Source organism: Condylura cristata, unplaced genomic scaffold (assembly GCF_000260355.1).
Source record: "Condylura cristata isolate star-nosed mole 26May11 unplaced genomic scaffold, ConCri1.0 scaffold00016, whole genome shotgun sequence".
NCBI lineage: Eukaryota > Metazoa > Chordata > Mammalia > Eulipotyphla > Talpidae > Condylura > Condylura cristata.
This window is the reverse complement of record NW_004567117.1, coordinates 21,526,263-21,551,720: the sequence shown is the minus strand read 5'-3', so window position 1 is coordinate 21,551,720 and position 25,458 is coordinate 21,526,263. Positions and strand designations below refer to the sequence as shown.

Genomic DNA, 25,458 nt, shown 5'->3' with positions numbered 1-25,458 from the left:
GAAATTATAGCTTAATTTGGAAAATATTAATATGTAAGTTTGATTTCATGAGCATGTGATTTTATTTATATTTGTAATTTTAGTAATTCTTCATTTTCAGTGTCTAATAGCTATTCCTTACTGCTTTATTCTTGATACTTTTAAATGAATAATTGTGTTAATTCTATTTTTGAATTTTTCATTGCTAGATTAAGGAAATACAACTGATTTTGATCTTATATTCTTCAACTTGGTGAACTCAGTAATTTTAATGTCTTAGTGGGTTTCTTGAGATTGAGATGATTCTCTTCACTTTCTGGCTTTATGATATGGGACACACAGAACGGAGATGATTGGTGTTACTTCTTTATAACATTTAATAGGTTTACCTCTTTGAAAGGTTCCCCCAAATTCCTATCTACTCAGAAGCTCAAAAGAGGACCTAATTTTGAGATAAGGGTTATACTTTCCTGGAGTGGTCATAACAAAGTACCACTTTGAATTGCTTAAGCAATGTAACTGTTTTCCTGGAGTTTGAAGGCTAAAAGCTCAAAAAGGTAGTTGTGCTGCATTGGTTTCTTTTGATTACTATGTGGGATAATCTGATCTTTGGCTCTTCCACAGCTTCTTGTAGTCTCAGGCATCATTTGTTTCTTGTAGGTGGTAGTCTCTCCCTTGTCTTCTCATCACCTTCCCTCTCTGTGTATCTGTTCACAACTCCCCTTTTTATAGACATGTCATGTTGGATTAGGGTTTACTGTAACGACCTTATTGTAACTTGATTACCTCTGCAAAAACTCTGTTTGCAAATAAGGTCAATTGAGGTTCAGAGGGTTAAAACTTTAACATATCTTTCTTGGGTGCTACCATGTCTTTGCAGATGTTAGTTAAGAGGTCTTGCTGAATCAGGGTAGGCTCCAATCATTGTACCTAGCGTCCTTATAAAGACTAAGCAGGGAAATGCAGAATATGTAATGTGTAGATGAAAGGAGAAATTGGAGTGATGTATAAAGTTTTTTTTTTTTTTTTATGCTTATAGAACTGGGGTATAGGCCAGAGGTGTGGTGGGTGAGAGGCTTCACCAGAGACAGAGTGGGAAGCAGAACAGGCAGATTGTCAAATTACACTGCTGAGGGGAGCAGTGAGTGGTTAGGAGAGGTCTGCCACCCCATGTGGGTCAGTCCCTGGCCCGGTATTGAACTTGTGCTGTAATGCCTTCGGAGGGCTTCATAATGCGGTGTTTTAATCCGTTGTGCCAGCAGGGAGAGCCCTAAATTCAGTCATTTTTTAAAAAGCATGTCCAATTTGTTGTTCCAAATCAATGAAATTTTCAGATGTTTCAGTTTTAGAATTAGTTTGGTTTGTCTAGTTTCTATATCTGAGATTTCTCATCTTTTAGTCATACCTACTTTGTATCTAAAAAAAGTAATGTCAATGAATTTGTCTAATTCCACTATCTAGGTCATCAGTCAGTTTGCCTTAGACTATTGTTTTAAATTACTTTCTTGTTTATATGTCACCCTGTTACAGGGCACCCCAATGTGAATTGGGTTGCCTGTCTGTGGGTTCTCACCCGCACACTTACTATTCAGTCATGTTATAGACACAATCAAAGGTTCAGTAATGAATTTATTTACAAGGAGAAAGGCAAAGGAATAACCTAGGGAAAAAGGAAGAGAAACGTGAGTTAAGCTAGAATGACCTACCAGTTCTGCTGAGTTGAACTCCACCAGCATGCTAAAAACCGATCGAGAGCCAAAACGACCAGCCACGAACCACCAGGCCAAGAGACCCCCAGAGCCCACATGTCCAGTTTTATCCTAACCTGGAGCTCAGCTTCACCTTCACATCACAGTGTGCTTCTCCTTGTTATTGATGGGATTAGTAGTTCCAGTATCTGGAGTGGGGGTCAAGTCCATGAGACCTGTACCTGTTACAACCCTTTCTCAAGGGTTTTATTTCTATACCTAGCCTTTCTTGGGTTTCAACTTATTTTTGAAAAATGTAAAGCTTTTGTAAACTCTGGTTAGGTAACTGCTGCTTGGATCTTTATTAACTCGCAGTTGTTTGCCCCTGGGTTTCTTGGAATCTCACCTTGTACATACATAGTAGAATCAGCCAAAGATTTGAGGAAAGTTCTTATGCAAACTGGGATCCCCTACGACTTCTTGCTGTTTTAGATTTCCTCTAATTTCCCATATTTTCCTCCCTTAGGCTAAGAAGTCACATATCTTATTTAAGATGACACTATATGGGGGAAAAGATATATGCATCATCTTACCCAGTGAAGATTTTTTCCTAGTAAGGGCAAAACTCCCTATATTTTCTGCACTTTGTTTTCATCCAGGGAGAACCTTGTTGTCCCAAGTTATTAAATAATTAGCAGGTTTAGTCTGACACATAATACTCTCACTTTGATGGAACTTTTATTTTTTTTTGTCAATTCAAAGTGGTTTCATAAATTAACTTGTAAGACAGCAGGGACCTGGACTGTACATCTGGATAGCTTCTGTGAGGTACATATTCAAGTCATTTATTCTTACATTGTTCGCCTTTTCCCCTAGATAATCCCTTTGTCAGTTAGATGTATTTCGATTATCTTCTTGGCCATGGCTTGCCTTTTCACTCTTAATAGTATTTTGTTTTTATTTTAAAAGATTTATATATGCATACAAGAGCCGGGCAGTGTAGGCCAGAGATGTTGGAGATTGGGGTAGGGGGTGAGAAGGTTCACCAGAGACAGAGTGGAGAGCACAACAGGGACATGCACTGAAATACACAGTTGAGGGGAGCAGCAGGTGAGACAGGAGAGACTATTGCTCCATGTGGGTCAGCTCCATAGCCAGGGATTGAACTCACGCTGCTGTGGCTGTGGAGAGCTTCATTGTGCTGCATCGTAACACCTTGTTCGAATAGGGAAGCCACTGTAACAGTATGTTTTTGATGAGAAGGGTTTAACTTCAGTGAAACTTTTTCTTTTCTTTCTTATGGCTAATTTCTTTGCATTCTAAGTGTACCTTTGCCTATCTCTCAAGAGTAATGAAAACATTCTGTGTTTTCTTCTAGGTTTATTTTGCTCTTCACATTCAGGTCTATGACACATTTTGAATACCTTTTGCATCATGTGAAAACATCAATGTTCAGTTTGTTTCTCCCGTAGCCATCCAATTACTCCAGGCTCAGTTGGACTTTGCTTTCTTTATTGAACTGCCTGGTGTTTTTGTTGAAAGCCAACATAAATACATGTGGGTTTATTTCTGCAGTTTCCATTCTCTCTATTGATTAATTCTGTCTCTACATTCTCTTGTAAAAATTACTGTAGTTTTAAAGTATGGAACAGAGTACTGGTAAGCCAACTTTGTCCTTTCAAGATTACATTACCTATTCTGGGTCTGTTGCATTTCCACATATCTGTCAATTTTTCATTTAAAGATTTATTTATGCACACAAGAACTGGGGTGTAGGTGAGAGGTGCCAGGGTGGGATGTGAACAGGCAGATCTACTGAAATACACTGCTGAGGGAGCAGCGGGTACAACAGAAGAGATCTGCTGTGCCATGTGGGTTGGCTCCCTGGAAGGGGATCGAATTCATGTTGCAGTGGCTAGTAATAGCTTGATAGTGCTGTGTCTAACCCTGTGCCACCAGGGAGGCCCATATCTGCAATTTCTACAAAGAAGCTTCATAGTATTGCTAGTATATAGACAATACAACTGAGTTTTATCTTACAATCTACAAAATCATTAATTCTGATAGGTAATAAAAGCAACTCAGAGAATGAGCGCTAAATGTCATATAATTAGAAACATCTAATTTTCTAAACAGTAAAAAGTGATTTTCCATTTGCATACCTCCTCACATGTATCACCTCAGAAACACTACCTTCTGATTTTCTTTTTCCTTTGAAGAACATGTAATTCTGGAGTTAAATACGCGTTTGGAACTGGAAAGTACTAAATCCTGACAGAGAAGTCTATTTTTCAGCTGACTGTAGAGCAAAATGAGGACATGGCCTACTTGTTGCCCTTCATTTACAAAAAGGTTTTTTCAAGAATGCCAACTAGAACAGGAAAACATTAAAAGGAGTGGGATTGGAGTGGATATATTGGCGAGATTCAAATTATCTTTAGTCATCACATTTATGAATTCCTCACTGGTCAAAGAATCCTTTGCAGGTTCTCATTCATTCCTGTCAATTTGATTTACAACAGAGTGATTAGCATACTGCCTAACCTACAAATGGCTCTGATAACAGGCATCCATTCTAACTTTAAATAAAACCAATGTAAGGCACAGCTATTCAGGAAGTTTATATTTTCAAAGTATTCAGGAATTCTTTAATTAGAAAAATAAAGGCAATGGGATTATCTATCAGGTTCTAAAAGTACCCATGAATTAAATCACTCACATTCCCCTCTTAAAAACAAAATAAAACAATTTTAAATCACATTGCTAAGTTTTCTTAAAGAATAACAGCAAGCTATGCTAGAGTACAAAAACCTGAAATCTGAGCATGAAAATAATTTATTGATTAGACATCTGGTTTATTCAAGCATTAGGCTTACCGAAGATAGAATTAACACAGATTAACACAGCTCATGGAGTAGAAAAAAATTTCCATCCAGCACCTGCTTCATTTCAGATTTTCTGGGGACAATTGTATGGGTTCTACACTACAGCCTCACCCTAAAGCATCCGCATGTGCGTGATAGTAACTTGACTAAGATATGAGAAACTTTCTGTACACTGAACTTGGCAAGTATCATTTAGTGATGCAACTTTCAGAAACATTCTTCTGCACAAGAACTAGCACTGCCTGCAGTGAGTCTGATAATCAAAGAAAAGAATATCATTAAATATAATTTTACAAAGAGGAAGGGAGATATACACACTTTGCCAATGGAGTGCTTTACATATCAGGAAAAAAAAATTTTTTTTTTTTAGAGTAAAACATTGATAGGGATTGTTTTGTGGTATTAAAAATGAGATACAAAAGAGAAAACTGATTTCGTCTACATGGAATTTAGAAAAGAAATGCAGGATTGATAATATGGAATAATAGCTGCACTTCTTGGCTAACTCATTAAAAAATGCCAATTAAACATTTTCAGTCAAATTTTATTTTAAAAAAAGGCAGTAGATCAACATTACAATTCAATAACCTAATCTAAATATGCACTTGACAATGAAGTACATCTGAGTATGGAGTGAAAAAAGTTTTCCAAGAAACCAAACGCCCAAACATTAAAATCACTTCTGCAGGCCTTCTGTTGAGTGCAATCATGAACAAAAAAACTGAAGATTTATTGCTGTGAAAACAATGTGTAGTACAGTAGTATGAATCTTGGGTATTCAGCATAATTGGTTGAATTAAGAAGTTGCAAATCTATTAAGAAATTTGCATGGGGGGGTATATGTATGTGAAAGTCTATAAGCCAGTTGACCCAAGAGCAACTGAGATAGCTAACTTGTTCAATGAGACCAGACATTATTTTAAATTTTCACTTTTTGAAGGCATTTAAAAATTACAATTCCAACAGTTCACAAACCCCCCCCAAAAAAATCGTAGAAAGTAAAAGTACGTTCAGAGAGCCATTTTTTAGCTCAATTTAAGCACCCCAAGGAAAAAAGTATCCATGACTATTACAGATAAACAAATTTCATTGGAATCAGTTTTTTTCCCCACTGAGGTATAAAATCTATATAGAAATTTTATACTATACTATAACAAATTGTACTTATCATAGTTCTGTTGTTTTCCTTTAAACCCTGTTTAATATAGTTTCTTTTTAATTGCTGTAAAAATGTTTTATTTTTGGATTTAGTTCCAGTTCATTTTTTGATAGCAATATTTCATATACTATTGACCAGTTCTAATCAGAAAAAAATCTTGGAAATTTCTTCATTATGACAGCATGTGCACCAGAAGTCACTGACGTGCCAACTGCAGAATGAGTTCTCTGGACAGCACATTTTGATGGTTGTCTCATTGTCTGAATATTCTTTACAATGATTTTTGATGAAAGACTCTTTCAAATCTTGTAAACATCGTTGTGCACAGTCTCGACACTATGTAGTTTCACGTCCGTGGACAGGAAGGCTGGTTCACAGCTAGTAAAAAGCGAGAGGAGTCTAGTAATGGCTGATAAACCTTATATCCCGCAGAGGAGGAAAAGTACTTTTCCTTTTTTGCTACTTAAGAATGTGGCAGAAGTGTTTGCTGAGGTAGCCCAGTCAATCCTTGTTTTTTTTCCCATTATTTTGTAAATTTGGTCTCAGAATATTTCTGGAAGAGTGACGTTTCGAAGAAGCCACTGCTGGGACCGGCTTCCACTGCAGTCTCTAATGCTGGGCACCTGGCTGTCTTCTTCTGTGGCTTTATCCAGGCACTGGTTACTGTTCACATGCTGCAGGGTTAGTTTCTAAAAGCGACAGATAACAAAAAAAAAAAAACTTAACATGAAATTATAGACCAAAACAGCACAGTCATCACTTCTGGTGATCATTATTAAATTCCTTTGTAGACAGGTTTTCAGATAATGGAAATTATCTAAAACAGAATGGAGAAAAAGCATCTATGTAAAGATGGCACTAAGGCATAGTAGGTTACGATAGACTTGCAGTACACTGTCCTAAATTCTAAGTCCCAATTCTACCATAACAATGAAAAACTTTATATTTTTGTACTTCAGTTTCCTAAAAAAAAAAAAAATCAGATTAATGGTGGCTAATTTAAGATCCTAACCTATTTTCAAAAAGCTATTTCAAAAGTGCTTCAGGAAGAGGCTGTACAAAATTAACTCTGGAATTCCAACCTCAAGCCCTCAGATTCAGTTTCTTTTAATTTAGGTCTTTGAGAGTTGTTTTATAAATCTTAGAATTTCAAACAGCTGATAAATGATCATTTCAAAAAGATGAGAAACTGTTAAAAATAAGAAAAAAAAATGAGAGATCAGGATAACATTCACATACTGACTCACACCAGTCACCCTGATCATGTGCTCTGGTAAGATTAAGGTCTTCAAAGCAGCTGTTTAAGAATTTGTGTTAAACATTGTAAGTGCATGCAGCTGATCCTTGGACAATGTAGGGGTAAGGGCCTCTGACCCTTCACACTGTCAAAAAGCTGCACGTAACTTTACTAATAGTGCTGTAGTGTTAAAACAGTTAACACATTATGCATGTTATATGTATTACATGCTATATTACAGTGAAGTCAGCAAGAGAAAAAAACAACTGTAAATAATTTGTTTACTGTATTTGTTATGTTTTCTGCTGACAATATCTGTAAGTGGTCCCAAGCAGTTCAAACCTTTCTTGTTCAAGGGTGAAAATGTTAAGAGAACTATAAGGTAAGGAAATATTAACACAATTCTGGAACATTTTATAAAATCTCCTTTATACTTATGTGAACTTAAAGCAAAATCTAATAACTGTATACAAGTATTTTAGTTTTCAGTCATGTGTGATCAAATGGAAACTTGGAGAAGGTAGGATGTTTGTAGATTTATTTATTTATGCTTACAGAACTGGGTTACAGGCCAGAGGTGCAAGAACAGTGAGAGGACTCACCAGAGACAGAGTGGGGAGCAGAACAGGCAGATCGAGGAAGTACACTGCTGAGAGGAGCAGTGGATGGGTCAGGAAAGGTCTGCCACGCCATGTGGGTCACCTCCCTGGCCGGGGATTGAACTCGTGCTGCAGTGGTTTTGGAGAGCTTCATAATGTGGTGCTTTAACCCCTTGCGCCACCAGAGAGAACCCCAAAACTTACTTTAGGTTCAATATTTTAGAACTCACTTCATAGATACATAAACTTTGGAAGTGCATGGGCTTCGCAGTTAAAACTTTTCTGGAGTAAATCCCAGATTTCTCATGTACCAATTAATCTATGTTCCTGAGCAAAAACCTGAGTCCAGTTTTCTTATCTACAAAATGGAGGCACAGTTACTTACCCAGTTCGTTTCCTTACAGTAAGATAAGGTATGTTAAGGTTAAGAGTATAAAAAGAGCTGCTTGTCCAGATTAAGCTCTTGAAAAATGGAAAAACTCAATATACTAGCAAAGTCCTGAGCAGCCATAAACACAATCTAGCAGCCTAGGAGCAAAAGCTGCGCATGCACAGTGCTTGCTACCAAGGCCTTTGGTCATGTGTAAACAGCACAATGAGTGCCCCCCAGACATGCAGAAGGCCCTGTGGGGCTGTTCAGAGTGGCACCGTCTCAGGTGTACTGTTTATATTGATAAAATTAGCTGGAGACCTGGCTTTTCTCAGCCCAATTTCTCATTGTGTGCTTTAGATTAAAATAAACTTGTAACAGACACATCCGTGGCTGCTGTTTAACTGGCTGTAAGCAAGGTCTCCCTTTAGAAGACAGGCTCTGGTAAAGAACCCCGTCCGAGAGTGGTTCTAGTGGACTCCAAGTACAGACTTCTGGGAGCTGTCATCACTGCAGTAGGCAGAGGGCCTGGCAGTACTGTCTAGTTTTTATATAGAAACAATTTTAGTCTGCTGGACAAATAAGTGACAGATAACTAGATTTTATCGTCCCATCAATGTTGGCTATCATTGCACAAAGTCCACCTGCAAGCTAGAAAAAAATCCCAGTCTTTAGATACAGCTATGTTTTATTTCCAAAAGGGCACTTACTTTGCAATATAGTCAGATCTAAAATACATAACTTTAAGTAAAGATACTATATGTGGAAGAACCAGGGGTCAAGAATCCCACGTCTCATAGCAAGGTTGAAAATAGTATTTACAATAAAGCTACGTGTACTTAAAACGAATGCCAGGTCTGATCATACCATTTACTTCTGTGACCTGGGGCGATTACTTCTCATCTGGGCTTTAGTCGTTACAAGTAAAATGCTGGGCCCTAGGGCTTATTTCTAGTTTCCCAAGATTTCATGATGAATTGTGGATTACTGACAAAAATGTTTCGTTATTTTCCTGATTGCTGTTTACAGAGGCAGGACAACTCTGAGGGCTGCTCCCTCTGGAGCCTCCTTATATAGCTGGCTGGGCCTTGGAACCTGTGCTTTAGTGGTGTTCCTCTCTGTCCTCTAGCGATCACACAGACTTCTTTTCCCTTGTCACAGGTGTTGATATCCAAAGGGTGCTTGCTGATAAACATCTTGAACGCTAAACTTGATCACAAAGTGATCCAGAAGTTAAAAACTTAACATTCATAATGGGTTCTTTTTAAATAACCAACTCATCTCTAGCACCTTACATTTGAACCAAACGTTTTCCTTTGGCATTATTATTGTTGTAAACTCTGTAGGTTGCCTGGCCAATATCCATTCTTACTCCTGGCTGATTGAAACCATAAACCAAAGGCCTACTTTCCTAGCAACCTTGCAGCTGGGTGGGTCATTATGGGATGAAGTTCTAGTTACTGAAACACAGCAGTCTCTGCTGTGGATCCACAAAAAGTGTTCACCTGATAAAGACTAACACACATGGTACCACATTTCCTTGTTATCACCTTCCTGCCTGGATTGAGGATGTGATGGTAAAAGCACAGCAGCCATCTTGTGGCCACAAAAGGTAAGGAGATTGCAGCAAATGTTATCTGACATTGTTATGCCACTGACCATACCAGAAGCACTTACCTCCAGGCTTAGAAATTTTATTTTCCTTACTATGTCCGTACAACTGTCATTTTCCAGCAAACATAAAACTGGGAGAATTTTAATTTTTTGAAGTATTTGGCTGTGCAAGGAGAGTGGGTGCCACTGGCACTTACTCTCTAGAGTCTGCTGCACTTTATATAGCAACATTCATAATGGAAAACCCTGGAACAGAACACATAGACCACTTCCAAAGGTCATGTTAAATGAGCTACTGCTTCACACTGAAAGGAGACCCAGGGTTTAAAAACATGGTCTTTGCGCTCTTGAATTTAATAATGGGAAAGACTGAGATAATCTCAAAAAAGCATAGCATTTAAGGGTCAGACCCTATTGTAATAAGTACTGAGAGCTGGTTTCGGACTGGGATTCATGGAAATGGTGTCAAAGCTGCATCCAGAAGAATTGTAAGGCTTGTTAAAGTGAATAGCAGATTGATGATAATAAGCCAGGGTTTTTTTTTTTAAGACAGAATAGGAAGAAATCTAGTCATTACACTGGAAAGCTCCAGTTAAAGAATGGGAAAGAATGAGCTAAGTAGATGGAAGGTACAGAGGGAGGAAACTAAAGTTAGTGGAGGAGAGAATTTAAAAGTGCTACTTGCTTAGCAGTTGTTAAGGAGACAGGAATGCTCCTAGCTTTGCATTAGAAGTGTTGCTGTAGAGTGTCAAATCACAACAGCACAAAAGTAATATATATCTGACATGTAGGTAGGAACAGAAGTCTTTTCCTAACAGAGAGAGAAAAAGAACTAGCAAACCACATGTTGAAGATGCTGGTGCTAGTTCCAGAACTGTGGAGCAAGTCACAAGTTGGGAGATTAGCCAGGTATGAGGAGAGGCTCCAGGGGAAGCAAAGGTAAATATCTAATTATTGGCGATGAAAACATTTATTTTACATTGTTGTCCCCATCTGCCAATTTTTAGAATATAAACAATTTGATCCACATTCAAACTCCATAGAACTTTTTTAAGCTACAATAACAGGCGACATATCCCATGACACACACAGTAGTATTCCTACATGCGCTTAGATAACTCACCACTGGGTCGTACTCCCAAAGCTGGTTGCCTTTTAGGTGGTGGCATTTGAGCATTGTGACTGGGCCATTAAGTTTGGAGACATCTAAGCAAAGGTCATCGGTTCTAATTTCTTTGTTGGCAGTGTAAGAGAAAACCTACAAAACAAAAATTGATGCTTTAACACTAAAAGAAATTAGAATTTTTATATGCCCAGGAATCAGCAAGGTAAACATACATGATTTTTGAATTTTGTTAATGTAATGGAGAATGACTAAAACTACCCTAGTACAGAGAAGAAATAAAAATGACCTTGAGTTCTGATTATACTGAGTATACTGTCATCTGTTTGAAAAGGCAAAATAATATCAAGGACTGCAATGTAAACACAATTCTCACAAGGAGCCTTTTACAAATGTTTCATTTAAAGTTAATCATTCAATTGCTCCCTTCTCCTAAAGGTCTTCATTATATTTTCTTCAGAGGTAGGAAAGTATTTCCTGAATGACGTGATCAGATTAAAAGAGGACAGAAGATAAAACAAACCTGAAAATTATCTGCTTTACTAAAATACTCACCTGATTACCTCCCATGCCATGACAGTTAAAAATTCCAACTTTTTCATTCTCTTTTCTAGCCATGTTATCTAGACACTGATTTGTTTCCACATTCCGTATCTATGGGAGAATAAAAATATCAGGAGTTAAAAAGAGGTTAGCTTGGCAAACATAAACATAAAAATTAATTTAAACTACCCACTGCTATAAAACCACCTTGAATCGCTGAGACAAGGATGATGAGTATTGGGGAACTATCTATCTGGCTACTTAAAATTCTGTGGTCTTGTTTATGATTTCTGTGTTTCAGGATTCAAGGTAAGCATTTTCTCATGAAAGAGCTTGGTGCTTTGCTTAACTGGAAGCCTATGCATGGTTCAGTGCAAACAGCATTTTTTCATAAGCTATCAGTTAGAAAAGAAGTATTTAAATCAGTTTCAAACTTTGGAAGATTGTTAAGCAGTGCCCCTTGCTGTGTTGACTCCTCCGAGCCATTGTAGCTTAAAAGCATGTGTAGTTACCTGGAAGTCCTAAATCTAGACCCATGGATGTATTAGCAGGTAAGTAAGGGGACATGTAAATAAGGGGACATGTAATGAGGTATGTCATCTTATCATGTAGGTAAGGCAAAAAAATTTTATGTGTGTGGGGCCAATTTAACCACTTATAACCAAATGTACAATCTACATATTACCACAGTATTTAACAATGGCACCAAGTCTAAATATATTTTTTTCTTATAAAGATAGAAGGACGTAGGTGTGTAAAACTATTATGCTTGGGTGGAAAGGAAGATCTGGGGCTTTTGCATAAGATAAGTTTAAACTCAAATGACCCAAACCCTCTAGGACCAATATCCTAATAGCAACCGGAAGATAACGTCAGCTCTATGCTGAGGTTAGGTAAACAGTTCACCGCACCAACTTTAGAGTCCAACATAAAGCTGCGTAAAGTGATAATGTAGGTTAATATTTCTTATCACTCACCACCTCCATGTAGCCATCCCATTAAAATGTCAAATTCAGTTCTAATCTTTTAATTCTAATACTAATCCTTTGAATATGGCTTTGCCACTCCCTTTCTGACCTTGAGAAATAACAAACCTCACTACCACACTTCCCCTTCTCCTGAATTTTAATAACCCCACTTGAATAACTGTCTAGTTATTCAAGATGGAAATCCCAGAATCCAACACCCATTAATAGCCACGATTTTTTTTTTTAACTGTAAAATCCAATTACCATTTTTCAAGTTATAGAAGGTAGAAAAGGTGGTGACAGATACTTAAATGTTTATACTGGGATGCAACAAGTATTAGGTTATCCAAAATCTGACACTGCTAAAGTCATAAAAGACACTTGGAAAATTTAAAAATGACATGTTGGTCTGTTATCAGAGATGAGAGAAAACACATGAAAGAAATGTAGTTAATGTAGTTTTAGTTCCAGCTTTGTGGAATTTCTAAAAAAGAAAAAGCAGACAAGACACTAAAAATGGAAAATCTGATTAATTAGGAGTATTTTGAAGTTCAACATAAGGAAAAGAAGGGTTCTCCCACACTTTAAAGGACACTGTCTCAACTTTTGGGTATATAAACAATCGATTCCTTCTAACTTACAACCTAAAAGATTCATTTAGTTCTTTATAGTCAGTAAGATAAGGGAAAAGGGAACTTCCCTGGTTCTGATGTTCTTACCTTTACAGGAAGATAGCTACTGACAGGACAGTTTGGATATTTAATATAGTACATCCATATGAAGCTGTTTTTAGGATGTACATTCTCTAAAATCAGAATAGATGCTTACAGAGGGCATGCAGCTGTTAAAGTAACATTTCCCAAACACTTTTGGTCACAAAACCAACTCCTTTCTCCCTTGCCTTTCCAATTGAGCACCTTGAAGGGTCATCAGCATACTTTTAGAACATAGTAACTGGGAAATATCACAGTAAGAATCTCATTTTCTCATCTGTAAAACAGAAGAACCTCAGATTTGCTGAGAGCCCTCAAAGTGGTCCCACATACACAGGCCCAAGCAGTAACTGACACTAGTATGCCCACACAATTGGCAGTTTGTCTTTTTTCCTCTCACAGATCGAGCAATTTCTTCAATCCCTTCCTAAAGTAGCAAATTAGCACCTAAGTTTCTGCTAGTCTTTCCCAGTATCTTGGTACTGCCATTAAAGTTGGCAATATAAAGGATTTCTGAAATCCAGTGTTACAGAATCTGGATTCACTTTTTTGCTCTCTGCCACAAGGGAAATACTGGTTAGATGTGTGAAAGTATAGGCGTTAGGATTAAGAGCATAAACTCTCAAGCCAGACTACCTGTGCTTAATTCCTATCTCTTCCATTTTGTGGCTGTGACCTCAGCAATGTTGTTTAAACCATTTTTTTATGCTTCAAATTATTAGGTACTATTTCTCCACCTCCCATCTTGTAGCGTTGGTGAGTTGATCAATGCGTGACAGTTCACACACAGTCATAGGATTATTAGTTCTGCCTCTCAAACAACTGGTAAATCCCTAAGATTGGCTGGTCCAAAAAAACCTTTTTATTTTTGTGGGCATTGTTCAGCTCCTCTATTAACTACCTGATATTACAATGAAACACACTTATTCAGTTCTAGGTCCCAGAGGAGCCATGAGAATCATACTCAATAAAGCCAGAGTCTAAATTTCCCTCTTTATAGTAAAATTCTATGATTTCAGGTTTTGATGGGCCCTTCAAGTATGACCACAAAAAAAAAAAAAAATCGCTGAAGGCTAACTTCTAGTTTTTAGTAAAGGAAGGCTCAGGTGAGCAGAGCTAGTGTCACAGTATAAGGTCCTTGCACTTCAGCATGATCCTGGCTGTAGGAATCAGAGGTTTAAGCTGCATAGTATCACCTGGCATTAAGGAGACGAAAGTTTAAGACCAGCTGCTTAATTAAAAAGGCATACAAGCAGACTGCAAAGGGTAAAAATATGTCCCTTTATATAGTGAGCCAGCTGGCAAGATGTGGGTAAAAGACAAGCTTGCCTAGGCAATAATCTATATGGGTTAGACAAGACTCTTTTGTACAATGCCTGTGCCCAAATTTAGGTCAGTTAAAAAAGGCCAAGTTACAGGGACAACTGTTATCGAATGGTTTCATGTCTTGCCCCAGGCCTGCCTTTATTGGAAAGGGCCTAGAGCAAAGAGAACAGGTACTCATTAAGAACACATCTGTGAGGATCACTAAAAGAACTCAACATAGCCCTCATTTAAGACTTACTTGGAACTGTAGACTGATCCAGTGGAAAAAAATTCCATTACTATTACCAATGCATTTTGATTTATAGAGGATCATAACAGATCACTATGAACAATTACTTGCCAATAAATTCAACAATCCTGAAGATACAAAGTTCTAGATCAACATAGTTTACCAAGATTAAAGCAGGAAGAATCAGAAGGTTTGAACAAACTTATAATAAGAGTGGAAATTCAAACATCATAAAATCTTTCCTAACACAAAAGCCCATCTTTCTTAAATTATTTCTAAAAATCCAAGAAGAGAGAACACTCCCTAATACATGCCAGTACTGCCTCAATACCAGAATTAGGTAAAGACAGCACAAGAAAAGAAAAATAGACCACTATTCCTGATGAACACTAATATACAACTCTTCAATAGAATACTAGCCAATTGAATTCAACAGTATATCACATGGATTATATACATCATAATCAAGTGAGACTTAACCTAGGATTGCAAAGATGATTTAATATACATAAATCAATGATCATGACATACTATATCAACAAATAGATGAAAGCATTTGATAAGATTCAGTACATATTTATGATAAATATTCTAACTGTGGGCAAAAGAGGAGCTTACCTCTCAATGTGAAAAAGTCAAAGCCTCTTTAAGAACATGAACAAGACAAGGATTTTCACTGTCACTTGTTTAATTTAGTAACAGTTTTAGATGGAGCAGCCAGACAACAGGAAATAAAAGTAATCCAAGTTGGAAAAGAGTGAAACTATCACTTTTTATAAGTGATTGGAAAGTTAAAATATGCCACTAGAAAAAAAAAACTGAATACAACAAACTAAGAATTGCAATTCCCAAGGAAATAAATGGGTGCAAAAAATACAATTCATTATAAGTGATCTTTCAAGGTTTCCTTGTCAGTTCTCCACAACTGTACTTTGAAGTTCAAGCTATGATTTAGATTAACACTAGTTTTAGCCGTATATGGTTTCAATTAGATGGGTTAGTTTGTTAAAATGAGATCTACAGAAGACAAATATATTGTAACAAGGGTCTAACTGTGAAAGGTTAAGAGAGCATTCTTATTAACGAGGTTTAGTTATAAGGCAGACTGTGTTGACTAACAAGAACATTCCCATACCTTAAGTTAATATAAAGATACTCCCTTTTGGGAAGTTTAACCTCTATTATTTTTCATAAATAAGTGAAAATATAGTAATATTTTTTTTTTACCTCTCCCAAAGAAAAATAGTGACGTGGAATCTGAGAATCAGGATAAATATTCTCTAGGTACCAAGAGAAAGGTTTACACTGGAGTTTGTGTCTTAGACCAAGTCTTGATGCTATATCTCCATAATCTACTTTTGTAACACCTGTTGAAAGAATTGACTCTGAATTATTAATGTCCTTTTAGGTAACACATTCTATTTACATATTGCATTTATTAACAAGTCAAATGGGAAATGTATCTTTTGGTGATGTGTGATTACTAAACTAGTGGTATGACCTCAAAGTATTGAAAAATTAATATGAAACACATGCTAGAATTATTACACACAAATGTAACTTACATGGTATCAGAAAATTATGTTAAGGCACCCCCCCCTCCAATCAAGATGTATTTTGCTCAAAAGTGAAACACAGAATTTATTCCTAGGCAGTTTTCTCACAAACAACTCACTGAGTTGTGTACCCTGCCACTTAGCAGTCTTTTAATTAAAAAATGAGGATGAAATGGTTAACAATGTCAGGCAGACTTACAGCTGTTTCCATAAAATGCTGATTAACAGTCAAGTTACTAGAGAGAAATCTCTTGAAGCAGGCTACCAGGCTCTACACTGGCTCTGAGCTACTTGATATTTTCACATATGTTAAATATGTTAAATATTGCAGTAAGGTTAAAAGACAAAATAAAACATGGACAACATCTGAGTTAACAGTAATTTATGCAGCACTGACCTGGATAATTTATTATTACTGTTAATAACATACCAGGATTCTGCTGCTAAGCATTTTCTCTACTAGGAATGATTTCATTTACACCTTACAAGGACAAGTGAGGTGGGTATTTCACCTCTGTTCAAAACTTCTCCATCCTTTATTTCTCAGGATACATAAGAATCAGGGCTAAAAAAAATTAATGTTGTAAGTCTAATGCAAAATAATGCTAACCTGGAGAAATTATATAGAAGAAATTCTTGAATTCATCCATCCACACTTCCGCAAGTCTTCTGTTATTTTTATTGATAATCTGTCCTGTGCCTCCTGGGAAGGTGTAAGGGGTAGCTTTACGAAACACATGTCCAACATGTGAGCAGGTAACAATCTCCAAAGTTCCTCCACACTGCCAAATCTGAAAACAGCAAAGTCAACCATATAGGGCACCGACAATTTACAAAAAAAATTGTTCATATCAATTCAGCTTCATAGTTGGATTTCATAAAAGGGCACATAGAGGAGTTTCTGCTATATGGTCACAAATGCATTGCTTCTTCAGGAGTGAGCCCTTCTCTAACTGTTGGTTCTGAACAAACTAGAACTTGAAAGTTAAATTCAGAAAAGATAGGTTACAGGCTAATTAAGGAAAGGCATGTGGTCCACAGCAGTATTTTTCTTACTGCAGACCATTACTCATATAAGGATCATAAATTCAAATTTGATGAACTGCAACTAGCACTTGCTAACAAGGACATATTATTTCGTACAATGTTTACATTTTGTGTGCCGGTGTGTGTGTAAAATGTATAATGTGTTTAGTAACTTGGTTCATAGCAAAAAACAACAAATTCTTGGCCCTGGAGTATTCAGCCATAGCCCTACCTGTTCCCCTTCTTCAAACCTGTATCACAGATATATTAAACAGAATCCAGGAACTAAACTATACCTCTCACAAATTACTGGGTGATCACAATGATAGTGATATTTGTGAGATATAGTGAAATTACTCTATTGTATTTGTAAAATAAAACAAAGGAGTAAAAGAAAAGCAGTAAAAGTACTTTTTCTGTTCCTTCCAAAATCCACTTTCCACAAGTTAAAAATCTAATTTATAGTTAAAACACATTTTTAAAAGTTTCAATTCTATTAAGTATCCAATTGTGTCCACTTTAAAATTTTCCCACATCATAAAGGTTTGGACAGGGACTCTACGGTGCGTTAAGAGTCTTAACCTCACCTACAGTTAGGGGCAGAGTGACCTAGTAGAACAAAATAAGCTTGCTTGTTTCCACTGTCAGTGTCTAAAGTGAATTATTTTTTTAAAAAAATTTAAATTGTTGATTTTGGAGAACATGACCTGCATTAAGACTTTTATAAAAGGCAGCACAAAATTACATTAGGAAAATTTCATAATTCTATTGCCCTTTTTATTGAAAATACAAAGCTGGTAAATTGACTGTTTTGTCAATTTTCACAATAAAAGATAAAACATATTATTGAAAGAGAAATTATGACCTTAACAGTTAAATACCAAAATAACATATATACACATATGTTTTAGAGCATGAATTTTTATAGTTTGAATTACCTTCTTGAAAATACAAAAACAACTAAAGAATCCTGTGTACATTTTATAGCTATTAAGGTAACTGAATTACTTGCTTTACATAGTTCATAATGAAGCCTTAATATATCATCAACAAATTCTCTGAACTGCAGGTTAAGTCCAATTAGACTCATCCGATTTAGTTATGTTTTATTTAGAGATAGCTATGAGTCATTAAAGTTCATCACTTTTTACAAGGGGAACTTACCCTAAAGGAAATTTCTAGGTTTTCTCCTCCCCAAATATCCATTCCAGCATCGTATGTTCCAATTTCTTGAAAGTAATCTCTGTCTATTGAAAAAAGGCCTCCTGCCATTGTAGGTGTTCTGAAATTCAATTATAATACTAGACTGTTAGTTGTAACAATTTAAAAGAGTTTTTGTTTTTAAAGTAGCTTTATATCCATACTGTTAAACGGTATAGGTATAGGATGGTAAAAGGGAAAAAGGGGACAGAAGTCAGGTATTGCACTTTCTCCATTTTCTTTTATGTGTGAATTTTCAGTATAAATGTGGGGACATAAACTATTCATGCAAATCAAAGTGCTTCAGTGAACAAATTTCAGCTTGAACTGCTTTATAACCATTAGAAAAAAACCTGTCAAATTTTTGGACTATGCCAGCATTTGGATTTTTTAAAAACAAATTTCTATCAACAGCAAAAAGTACCCTGACTACAGAATAAAGTTATTCCCACATACTTCAAGAATGTTCATGGGCCCCAGGGGACTTACTGTGTATTTGGCCTGTAGACATGACTTTTACCAAACTGGACTACCACCACTGAATCTACTCTTACAATTGCTGCCTGGGACTGACATCCTTTTGTGACCAATATCAAGAGCTCTTCCTTTCTAAAGTACCTTTCTTGATCCTCCCATCCTGCTGAGTTTTCATCTCAAACTCCTTCAGTGAAAGCTGTTTTTCTTACCTCTCTCCATTTGCTGTGTTCCTACTCCATAGTTCCTAACAACTACACATGCAGTTGACTATATTAACTTAGACTCATGTTAGTAACTCTGACATGCCAAGTTCTAATGGGTAGCTAATACTGAAAAGACATAAGATAAAACAGGATGAAAACAATGCAGTGCTTTCTCTATACCTAACAGAGAACTTTAAGAGAGAAGACAAATTACAAAACAAAACCAATATACTCCTTCTAATGGGGTCATCATCCTGACTAAATATGGTCTATTCTTTGAAAATTAATCAAAACATGGCCCATATGTGCAGAATGACTGAGGACAGGTAGAATTATATAGAGATCCAGTCATCTATTTTTGGGCATTTGGGTTGATTCCACATCTTCCCTATTGTAAATCAAGAAGATGTGGTACACATACACTATAGAATATTACTCAGCAATCAAAAAAGACAAACTGATGCCATTTGTGGCAACATGTATGGAGCTACAAGGGATAATGCTTAGTGAAATAAGCCAGAAAGAAAAATACCAGATAGTTTCACTCATAGCAGGAGTGTAAGAGGTCAGGGAAAGGGGGGGAAAAAAACACAAAGCAATTGTAATAAAGTAAAAATTAAAATCAACAAGCAACTATAAACCAAAGACATCCTATGGAGGTGAAGAGGAGAGTAGGATCAAAACGGGCAGGAAGAGCAAACAGGATTATGGTGATGGCACATGAGTGAACTGGTGGTGGGACATCCATAGGGATTACAACCAAGATGGAAAAATGTACAAAATGAAGAATGATGTAATATATACATATATGTGTATGTGCATACATATATAAAATAAAAAATTATGATAATAAAAAAGAAATAAATAATAATGAAAGAGGATTTAAATAAGTATCAGTCAACAGCATGATTTCCCTGAAGGATCAGTATGAAGAAAAGTGGTTTCCAACTAGGAGAAAATAATTGTATTCCAGGTACAAGAATACTGTGAAGATAATATTTTAAGATGAATTGACCACCTCTGCAACCTAAAACAGTTATCTCATGCCCTACTCAGGCTGGCACTTGCTTTTCCACTAGAAATAATTCTATATAAAAACAGGGCTTATTTTGATTTAGAAGAGAAGAGGAATAGAGGGAAAAAGAGTAAGAAAAGTCTAATATCTTAGGAGTCAAAGGCAGCAGATCAACAGTCTGCTATCGGTTTATGTGGAGATTTCTTGACCTGGTTTATTTATCTCCAAATCCTAGAATTGTATGCTAAATCTTCTGTTTGTAGCAGAGAAGATTAAGATTTCTCAAAGTGATCCTCCATTTATGAAATATTTAGGAACCCATGATTTAAATTATCAGCAAGAGAGTGGAAAAGTCCCTTTAGTCTGGTTGAGGGAAAAAGAGCATAGAATTAGTGAAACCTCTTCTTACCTCTGCCACAAGTGGACCTGAATTCAAGTAAAGCAGATCTGAGAGGCCCAGGATAGAAAGTAAAGCTTGGTTCTCAGTTACTGAAGATGCAGCAGATGATGCAACTAGAATAAATCCTTGGACAGCTCAGAAAGCTCAAGGTCTCAATTAAAAATTTCTGAATGTCTGGGGCCCTCCCTGGTGGCGCAGCGGGTTAAAGCACTGCACTGAGAAGCTCAAGTCACTTCCGCATGAGTTCGATTCCCGCCTGCCCCGGAGGTGACCACATGGCGAGGCAGACCTCTCCTGACCCGCCCGCTGCTCCCCTCAGCAGTGTACTTTGATCATCTGCCTGTTCTGCTCCCCACTCTGTCTCTGGTGAATCCTATCACCCTCCACATCTCTGGCCTGTACCCCAGTTCTGTATGAATAAATAAATAAATCTTTAAAAAAAAAAATTTCTGAATGTCATGGAGATTTTATCCCTTTTGGGGGCAGGGGGGGGGAATAAAAACAAACTATAGGGCCCTCCTTGGTGGCACAGCAGGGTAAAACACAGCACTAAGAAGCTAAAGCCACTTCAGCATGAGTTCGACCCCCAGCCCCAGAAGTGATCCACATGGCGTGGCAGACCTCTCTTGACCTACCTGCTGTTCCCCTCAGCAGTATACTTCATCACCCTGCCTGTGCTGTTCCCCACTCTGTCTCTGGTGAATCCTCTCACCATGCCTGCAACTTTGGCCTGTACCCCAGTTTTGTATGCATAAATAAATAAATCTTAAAAAAAAAAAAACCAACCTACAAAACAATCTTATGCATGATAAAGTATAAAAAAAAATGCATTAATAGACTCTTTTTTTATGCTTATGTCAATTCTAGTTATTTTTATGTGTGAAACAAGCTTTTCTAACCTCACCAATCAGTAACTATCATCCGAATGGTACAAGTCTGAATCTGCAATCTTACATTTTGGTACAAGAATCTTGTTTTAGTAAAATTCCCATATATTTACATTTACAATAATTAAGGGACAGTTTAAGTTAAACATTACTTTCCTTAACCACTGAATGAAAACAAAAATGTAACTTACAGATTTGCAAAATGTTCACATAGGAATGAAAGAACATACACATGTAGCTAACATTTCTCATGTGTACTAGATTTATATTCAAGAAAAAATCCATTTTTTTATTGATCAGAGGAAAAATCCCTCTTTAAAATACTGACATGTTGAGATTGGCTCTTCACTACCTATGTAGTACACAAACGTTTCATTTTTCTCAAAACACACTTATTCTTTTGATGTAAATCCTAAATTTTCATAATCCTCTACCAGTAACACTATAGAAGAAAGTGTTTGACAAATTAGTTACCTTACTGGAAGGGTCCGATCACCTTTTCTTCTATCCATTTCTCTTTGGGGAACAGGATACCAGCGAAAATTGAGCTTCCAGTTGAAGCCACCATAGGTCATATCCGAGCCAGCCATGTACTCAAAAGTGTCATCACTGATGACATCAATAATAGGACAAACCACTGTTCTCCTAAAATCATAAAAGAAAAATGTTAATTTATACATTACCTTTTGTGGTGTCCCATAACAATACATAATAAGGGTTTTTTAAATAAAAATTTAATTTTCTAATGTTAAAGACAATGGTAAAACATTTTTCTGCTAACTCTGACCAAGCTAACATCATTATTTACCATATTTATAACTTGTTGATAACCTTCTACCCCACTTACATTTATATGTATTTGCCTCATTGAAAAAAAAAAGAAAGCAAAGCTTATAGCTCTCAACAATAACACTTGACTGTATCTTACAACAAATGATTTTTTAGAAACTTGAAATCATTCACATATGACCATGGCCCCTTCTAAGAAAGATACCCCTATTCATAGTCCTTGGAAGCCACATTTTAGAATAAGAATCCTCCTTATCCAACTGGTGCCATATTTAAGAAATCATTCCCCACTCCAAAATCATAAAGATATTCTCCTGTGTTGTCTTCAAAAAGAATTGTATCTTTGTTCATATTTAAATTTTCAGTTAAGTCCCATAGACTCGATTTCAGGTCTGATATGCAGAAGAATCCACCTTCATTTATGTTCCTTATGGGTAACCAGCTTTCCCAGCACTATTTACCTACTGGTGTTCTTTTACCCTCTATTGTAATACCAGTGCTTGAATTTCCATATAAACATGGGAGAGTGTCTAGACACTACTTTCACTAGTTTAACCACGAATCCTACACCAGTACGTCATCACTGCCAAAATGAATAGCTTTAAAATAAGTCTCAAAGGCTGACAGGGTAAGCCCTGTTGTACTTAACTTATTCTTTAGGAACATCTTACATATTTTTATATGCCTCTTCAAGAAAATTCTGTTGGAGAATTTCAGATTCAATTGGAAATGGACTAAATTTATATTGTTCAGTGTAGCAAAAACTGATGTTTTTAATATTGATTTTCCAGTAGAAATGAAACCTACCTTTCTACTTACATTATTTTCCAGTGAATGTTAGTAGTTTCCTATTTCATGAATCTTTGGTTAAACAAAATTATAATTACAGTCTATGATTTCCATTGCTATTATAAATGGTATTTCTTTTTCTTTTTACATATTTTCAAACTATTTGTTGTTGGGGTAGAGATAAAACTGACATTTCTAGTGATCATACACTTATTGGACATTGCTAAGTTTTCATTATTATTACTATGTTGTGCATAGATTAATTTTCTTCCTTAAACATAATCTACAATTGTCTCCACTTGTTTTTTTCCTGTTCATCCTATGACATTTCATACTATCTGAATAATGGCTGTACTTTAGGGCATCTTATCTCACAAGGTTCTTATTTTTTAAAAAATACTTTAAACATGGGCCCTCCCTGGTGGCGCAAAGAGTAAGGACACAGCATTGCAAGCCAACCGCAGCTGCTTCAGTGCAAGTTCAATTCCTGGCCCTGGAAGTGATCCACATGACGCGGCAGACTGCTTCTGACCAGCCCACTGCTTCCCTTATCAGTGTACTTTGTCGAACTGCCTGTTCTGCTCCCCACTCTGTCTCTGGTGAAGCCTATCACCATCCTGCACCTCTGGCTTAGTACCCATTTCTGTACACATAAAAATAAATATTAAAAAAAAAATACTCTAAACATTTCTCCATTAATGTTTGCTTGCTAAGGTTTTTTGTTGTTAGTTCTTATCTATTTTTTCAGAGATCCATATATTTCCATTTTATAAGTTTGCTAAATAATTTTAATTATAAATAGATGTTTAATTTTTTTCTGCATCAATTAAAGTGACCACAGAGTTTTAGTGACAAGGATTTAAGCACAGTTTTAGAAATTGTCAATGGGATACATGATGTGGTTTTTGTAATATTAAAATAAGCCAATTAGGCATGATAATTTATTTTATATATATATATGTACATATATGTATGTTTGTATCTTTCCCATTCAGATTCAATTTGTTGGTACTGTGAAAATTTTATTAATATTCATGAGTGGGGTTAAGTAATTTTCCATATACTTGGTTTAACATGAAGGTTATACTAGTCTCATTAAGAGTTGAGTTGGTTTCCTCGTTTTCTGTGCTTTGCTTATTAATTCTTGGGGAAGATTTGTTTTCCCTAAACAAGTTCCCCACTTATTTCTTCCCATATCAAGGTTGAAACAAACAAATTTTCTTTGGTATGATGAGATTTCTCATTTACACTGAAGGTTCTAGCTACAGACTGGTGATGGTTGCCATCATTCCCCTTACACAAGACCTAAGCCTTGTCCTCTATCTCCTGTCTGTTTATCAAGACAGACAGATGCTAAGTATTCCCTGGATTTCAGCAAAAACCCTACGGGTAAAAGCTGGTCTGGCATTAATACTTAGATTGTTCACTTGTCCTCACTTCATTTTGAGATTTGCAAAAAGTACTCACTTTGGTGCCATCTCAATGATGCAGTTCAAAATGTGTTTTGTATTTTTTCCAGCATTTTAGCTTTCTCAGCTGCAAGAGTTATTCATGACACCTAATCTACCATAGTACCCAAACTGGAAGTCATTATAGTTATTACTTTTGCCAATTTCCTTTTCATACTTCTGTTATCACCTCCCACTGCTTTCTCTCTGTGGGCCCAGGCTCCTACGTCTTAACGTTATGTGTTGTTTTTGCACAAGTAACTATATCCTAAATCAGTCATCTATTACTTACAGAAAACAATTCAGAGATATTCTATTCCTTCTTCAGGCTATTTTCTTCCTAAACCTTCTGTATCTTTTCATCAACTTAGAGCTAGTTTTTCCTATATTTTATATTTGAAAGGGAACACATGTAAGTCCAGCATCTGCTAACACAATACATACAATGGCTTAGCTTCCTGCCATCCTCCACTTAACTAGCAAAAAGTATACCCTGCTAGAATCTTTATCTTAATGTTGATACAGACAGCCTGTAGCTCAAGCTACAATGACAAGCAGAAATTCAACTCATATGGTTTAGCAGACTTAAGTTACTTTTTATTTAAAGTAGACAGAGAACCTAAGTCAGAGGTCAGCAGCAGGTAATTTTTTGAAAAATATTTGTCATTAAAGTACTACAGCCAGGGACACACATTGCTCCTGATGTCTGTCCTGCATTATTGAAGATTCTATATACAAATACACATTACAAGATGCAGTGTGTATCCATCAACTCCCTTCTAACTCCTTGCTGTGCTAAAAGCTGAGAGCTCTAGTTCCAAAAGGGATATACAAACATGACATGACCTGCTTGGCCCAGTGTTAGTCTCAGAAAGTAGGGAAAAACGAAGGGTTTATCTTACCTTCTCTTAGTTCACTGTTCACCCGATCTTTTCCTGCTTAGTGAACAGAGCATACAGTCTGCATACTAACAACATGAATCCTAACCCACACTCATTAACAAGATAGTCTGTAAATATACCTTCAAGAATATGTCTTCATATTTAGTTTATAGTATTAATCACAGATATTTTAAGGAAACATCTGAGGAAATTATTTTTGTATTAAAAAAAAAAAAAAGAGGGCCCCTTGTGGTGCAGCAGTTTAAAGCTCAGCACTAAGAAGCTAATGCCACTTCAGTATGAGTTCAATCCCCATCCCGGAGGTGATCCAAATGGCGTGGCAGACCTCTCCTG

General features: G+C 36.4%; 1 protein-coding gene across 2 annotated transcripts in view; it reads right to left on the bottom strand.

The window, feature by feature from the left end:
* Positions 1 to 4,486: 4,486 nt before the first annotated feature.
* The window catches only part of GALNT1 (polypeptide N-acetylgalactosaminyltransferase 1), an 88,480-nt gene continuing 67,508 nt past the window's right edge, over positions 4,487 to 25,458 (bottom strand). For both annotated transcript variants that reach the window (XM_004683845.2, XM_012725948.1), the window contains exons 6-12: positions 21,672 to 21,842; positions 18,180 to 18,297; positions 16,600 to 16,780; positions 15,661 to 15,800; positions 11,210 to 11,308; positions 10,655 to 10,789; positions 4,487 to 6,400 (exon numbers count right to left, since the gene is read on the bottom strand). In XM_004683845.2, coding sequence (XP_004683902.1) covers positions 6,254 to 6,400; positions 10,655 to 10,789; positions 11,210 to 11,308; positions 15,661 to 15,800; positions 16,600 to 16,780; positions 18,180 to 18,297; positions 21,672 to 21,842 — 991 coding nt within the window. In that variant the 3' untranslated portion in view covers positions 4,487 to 6,253. The remainder of the gene's footprint in view (positions 6,401 to 10,654; positions 10,790 to 11,209; positions 11,309 to 15,660; positions 15,801 to 16,599; positions 16,781 to 18,179; positions 18,298 to 21,671; positions 21,843 to 25,458) is intronic.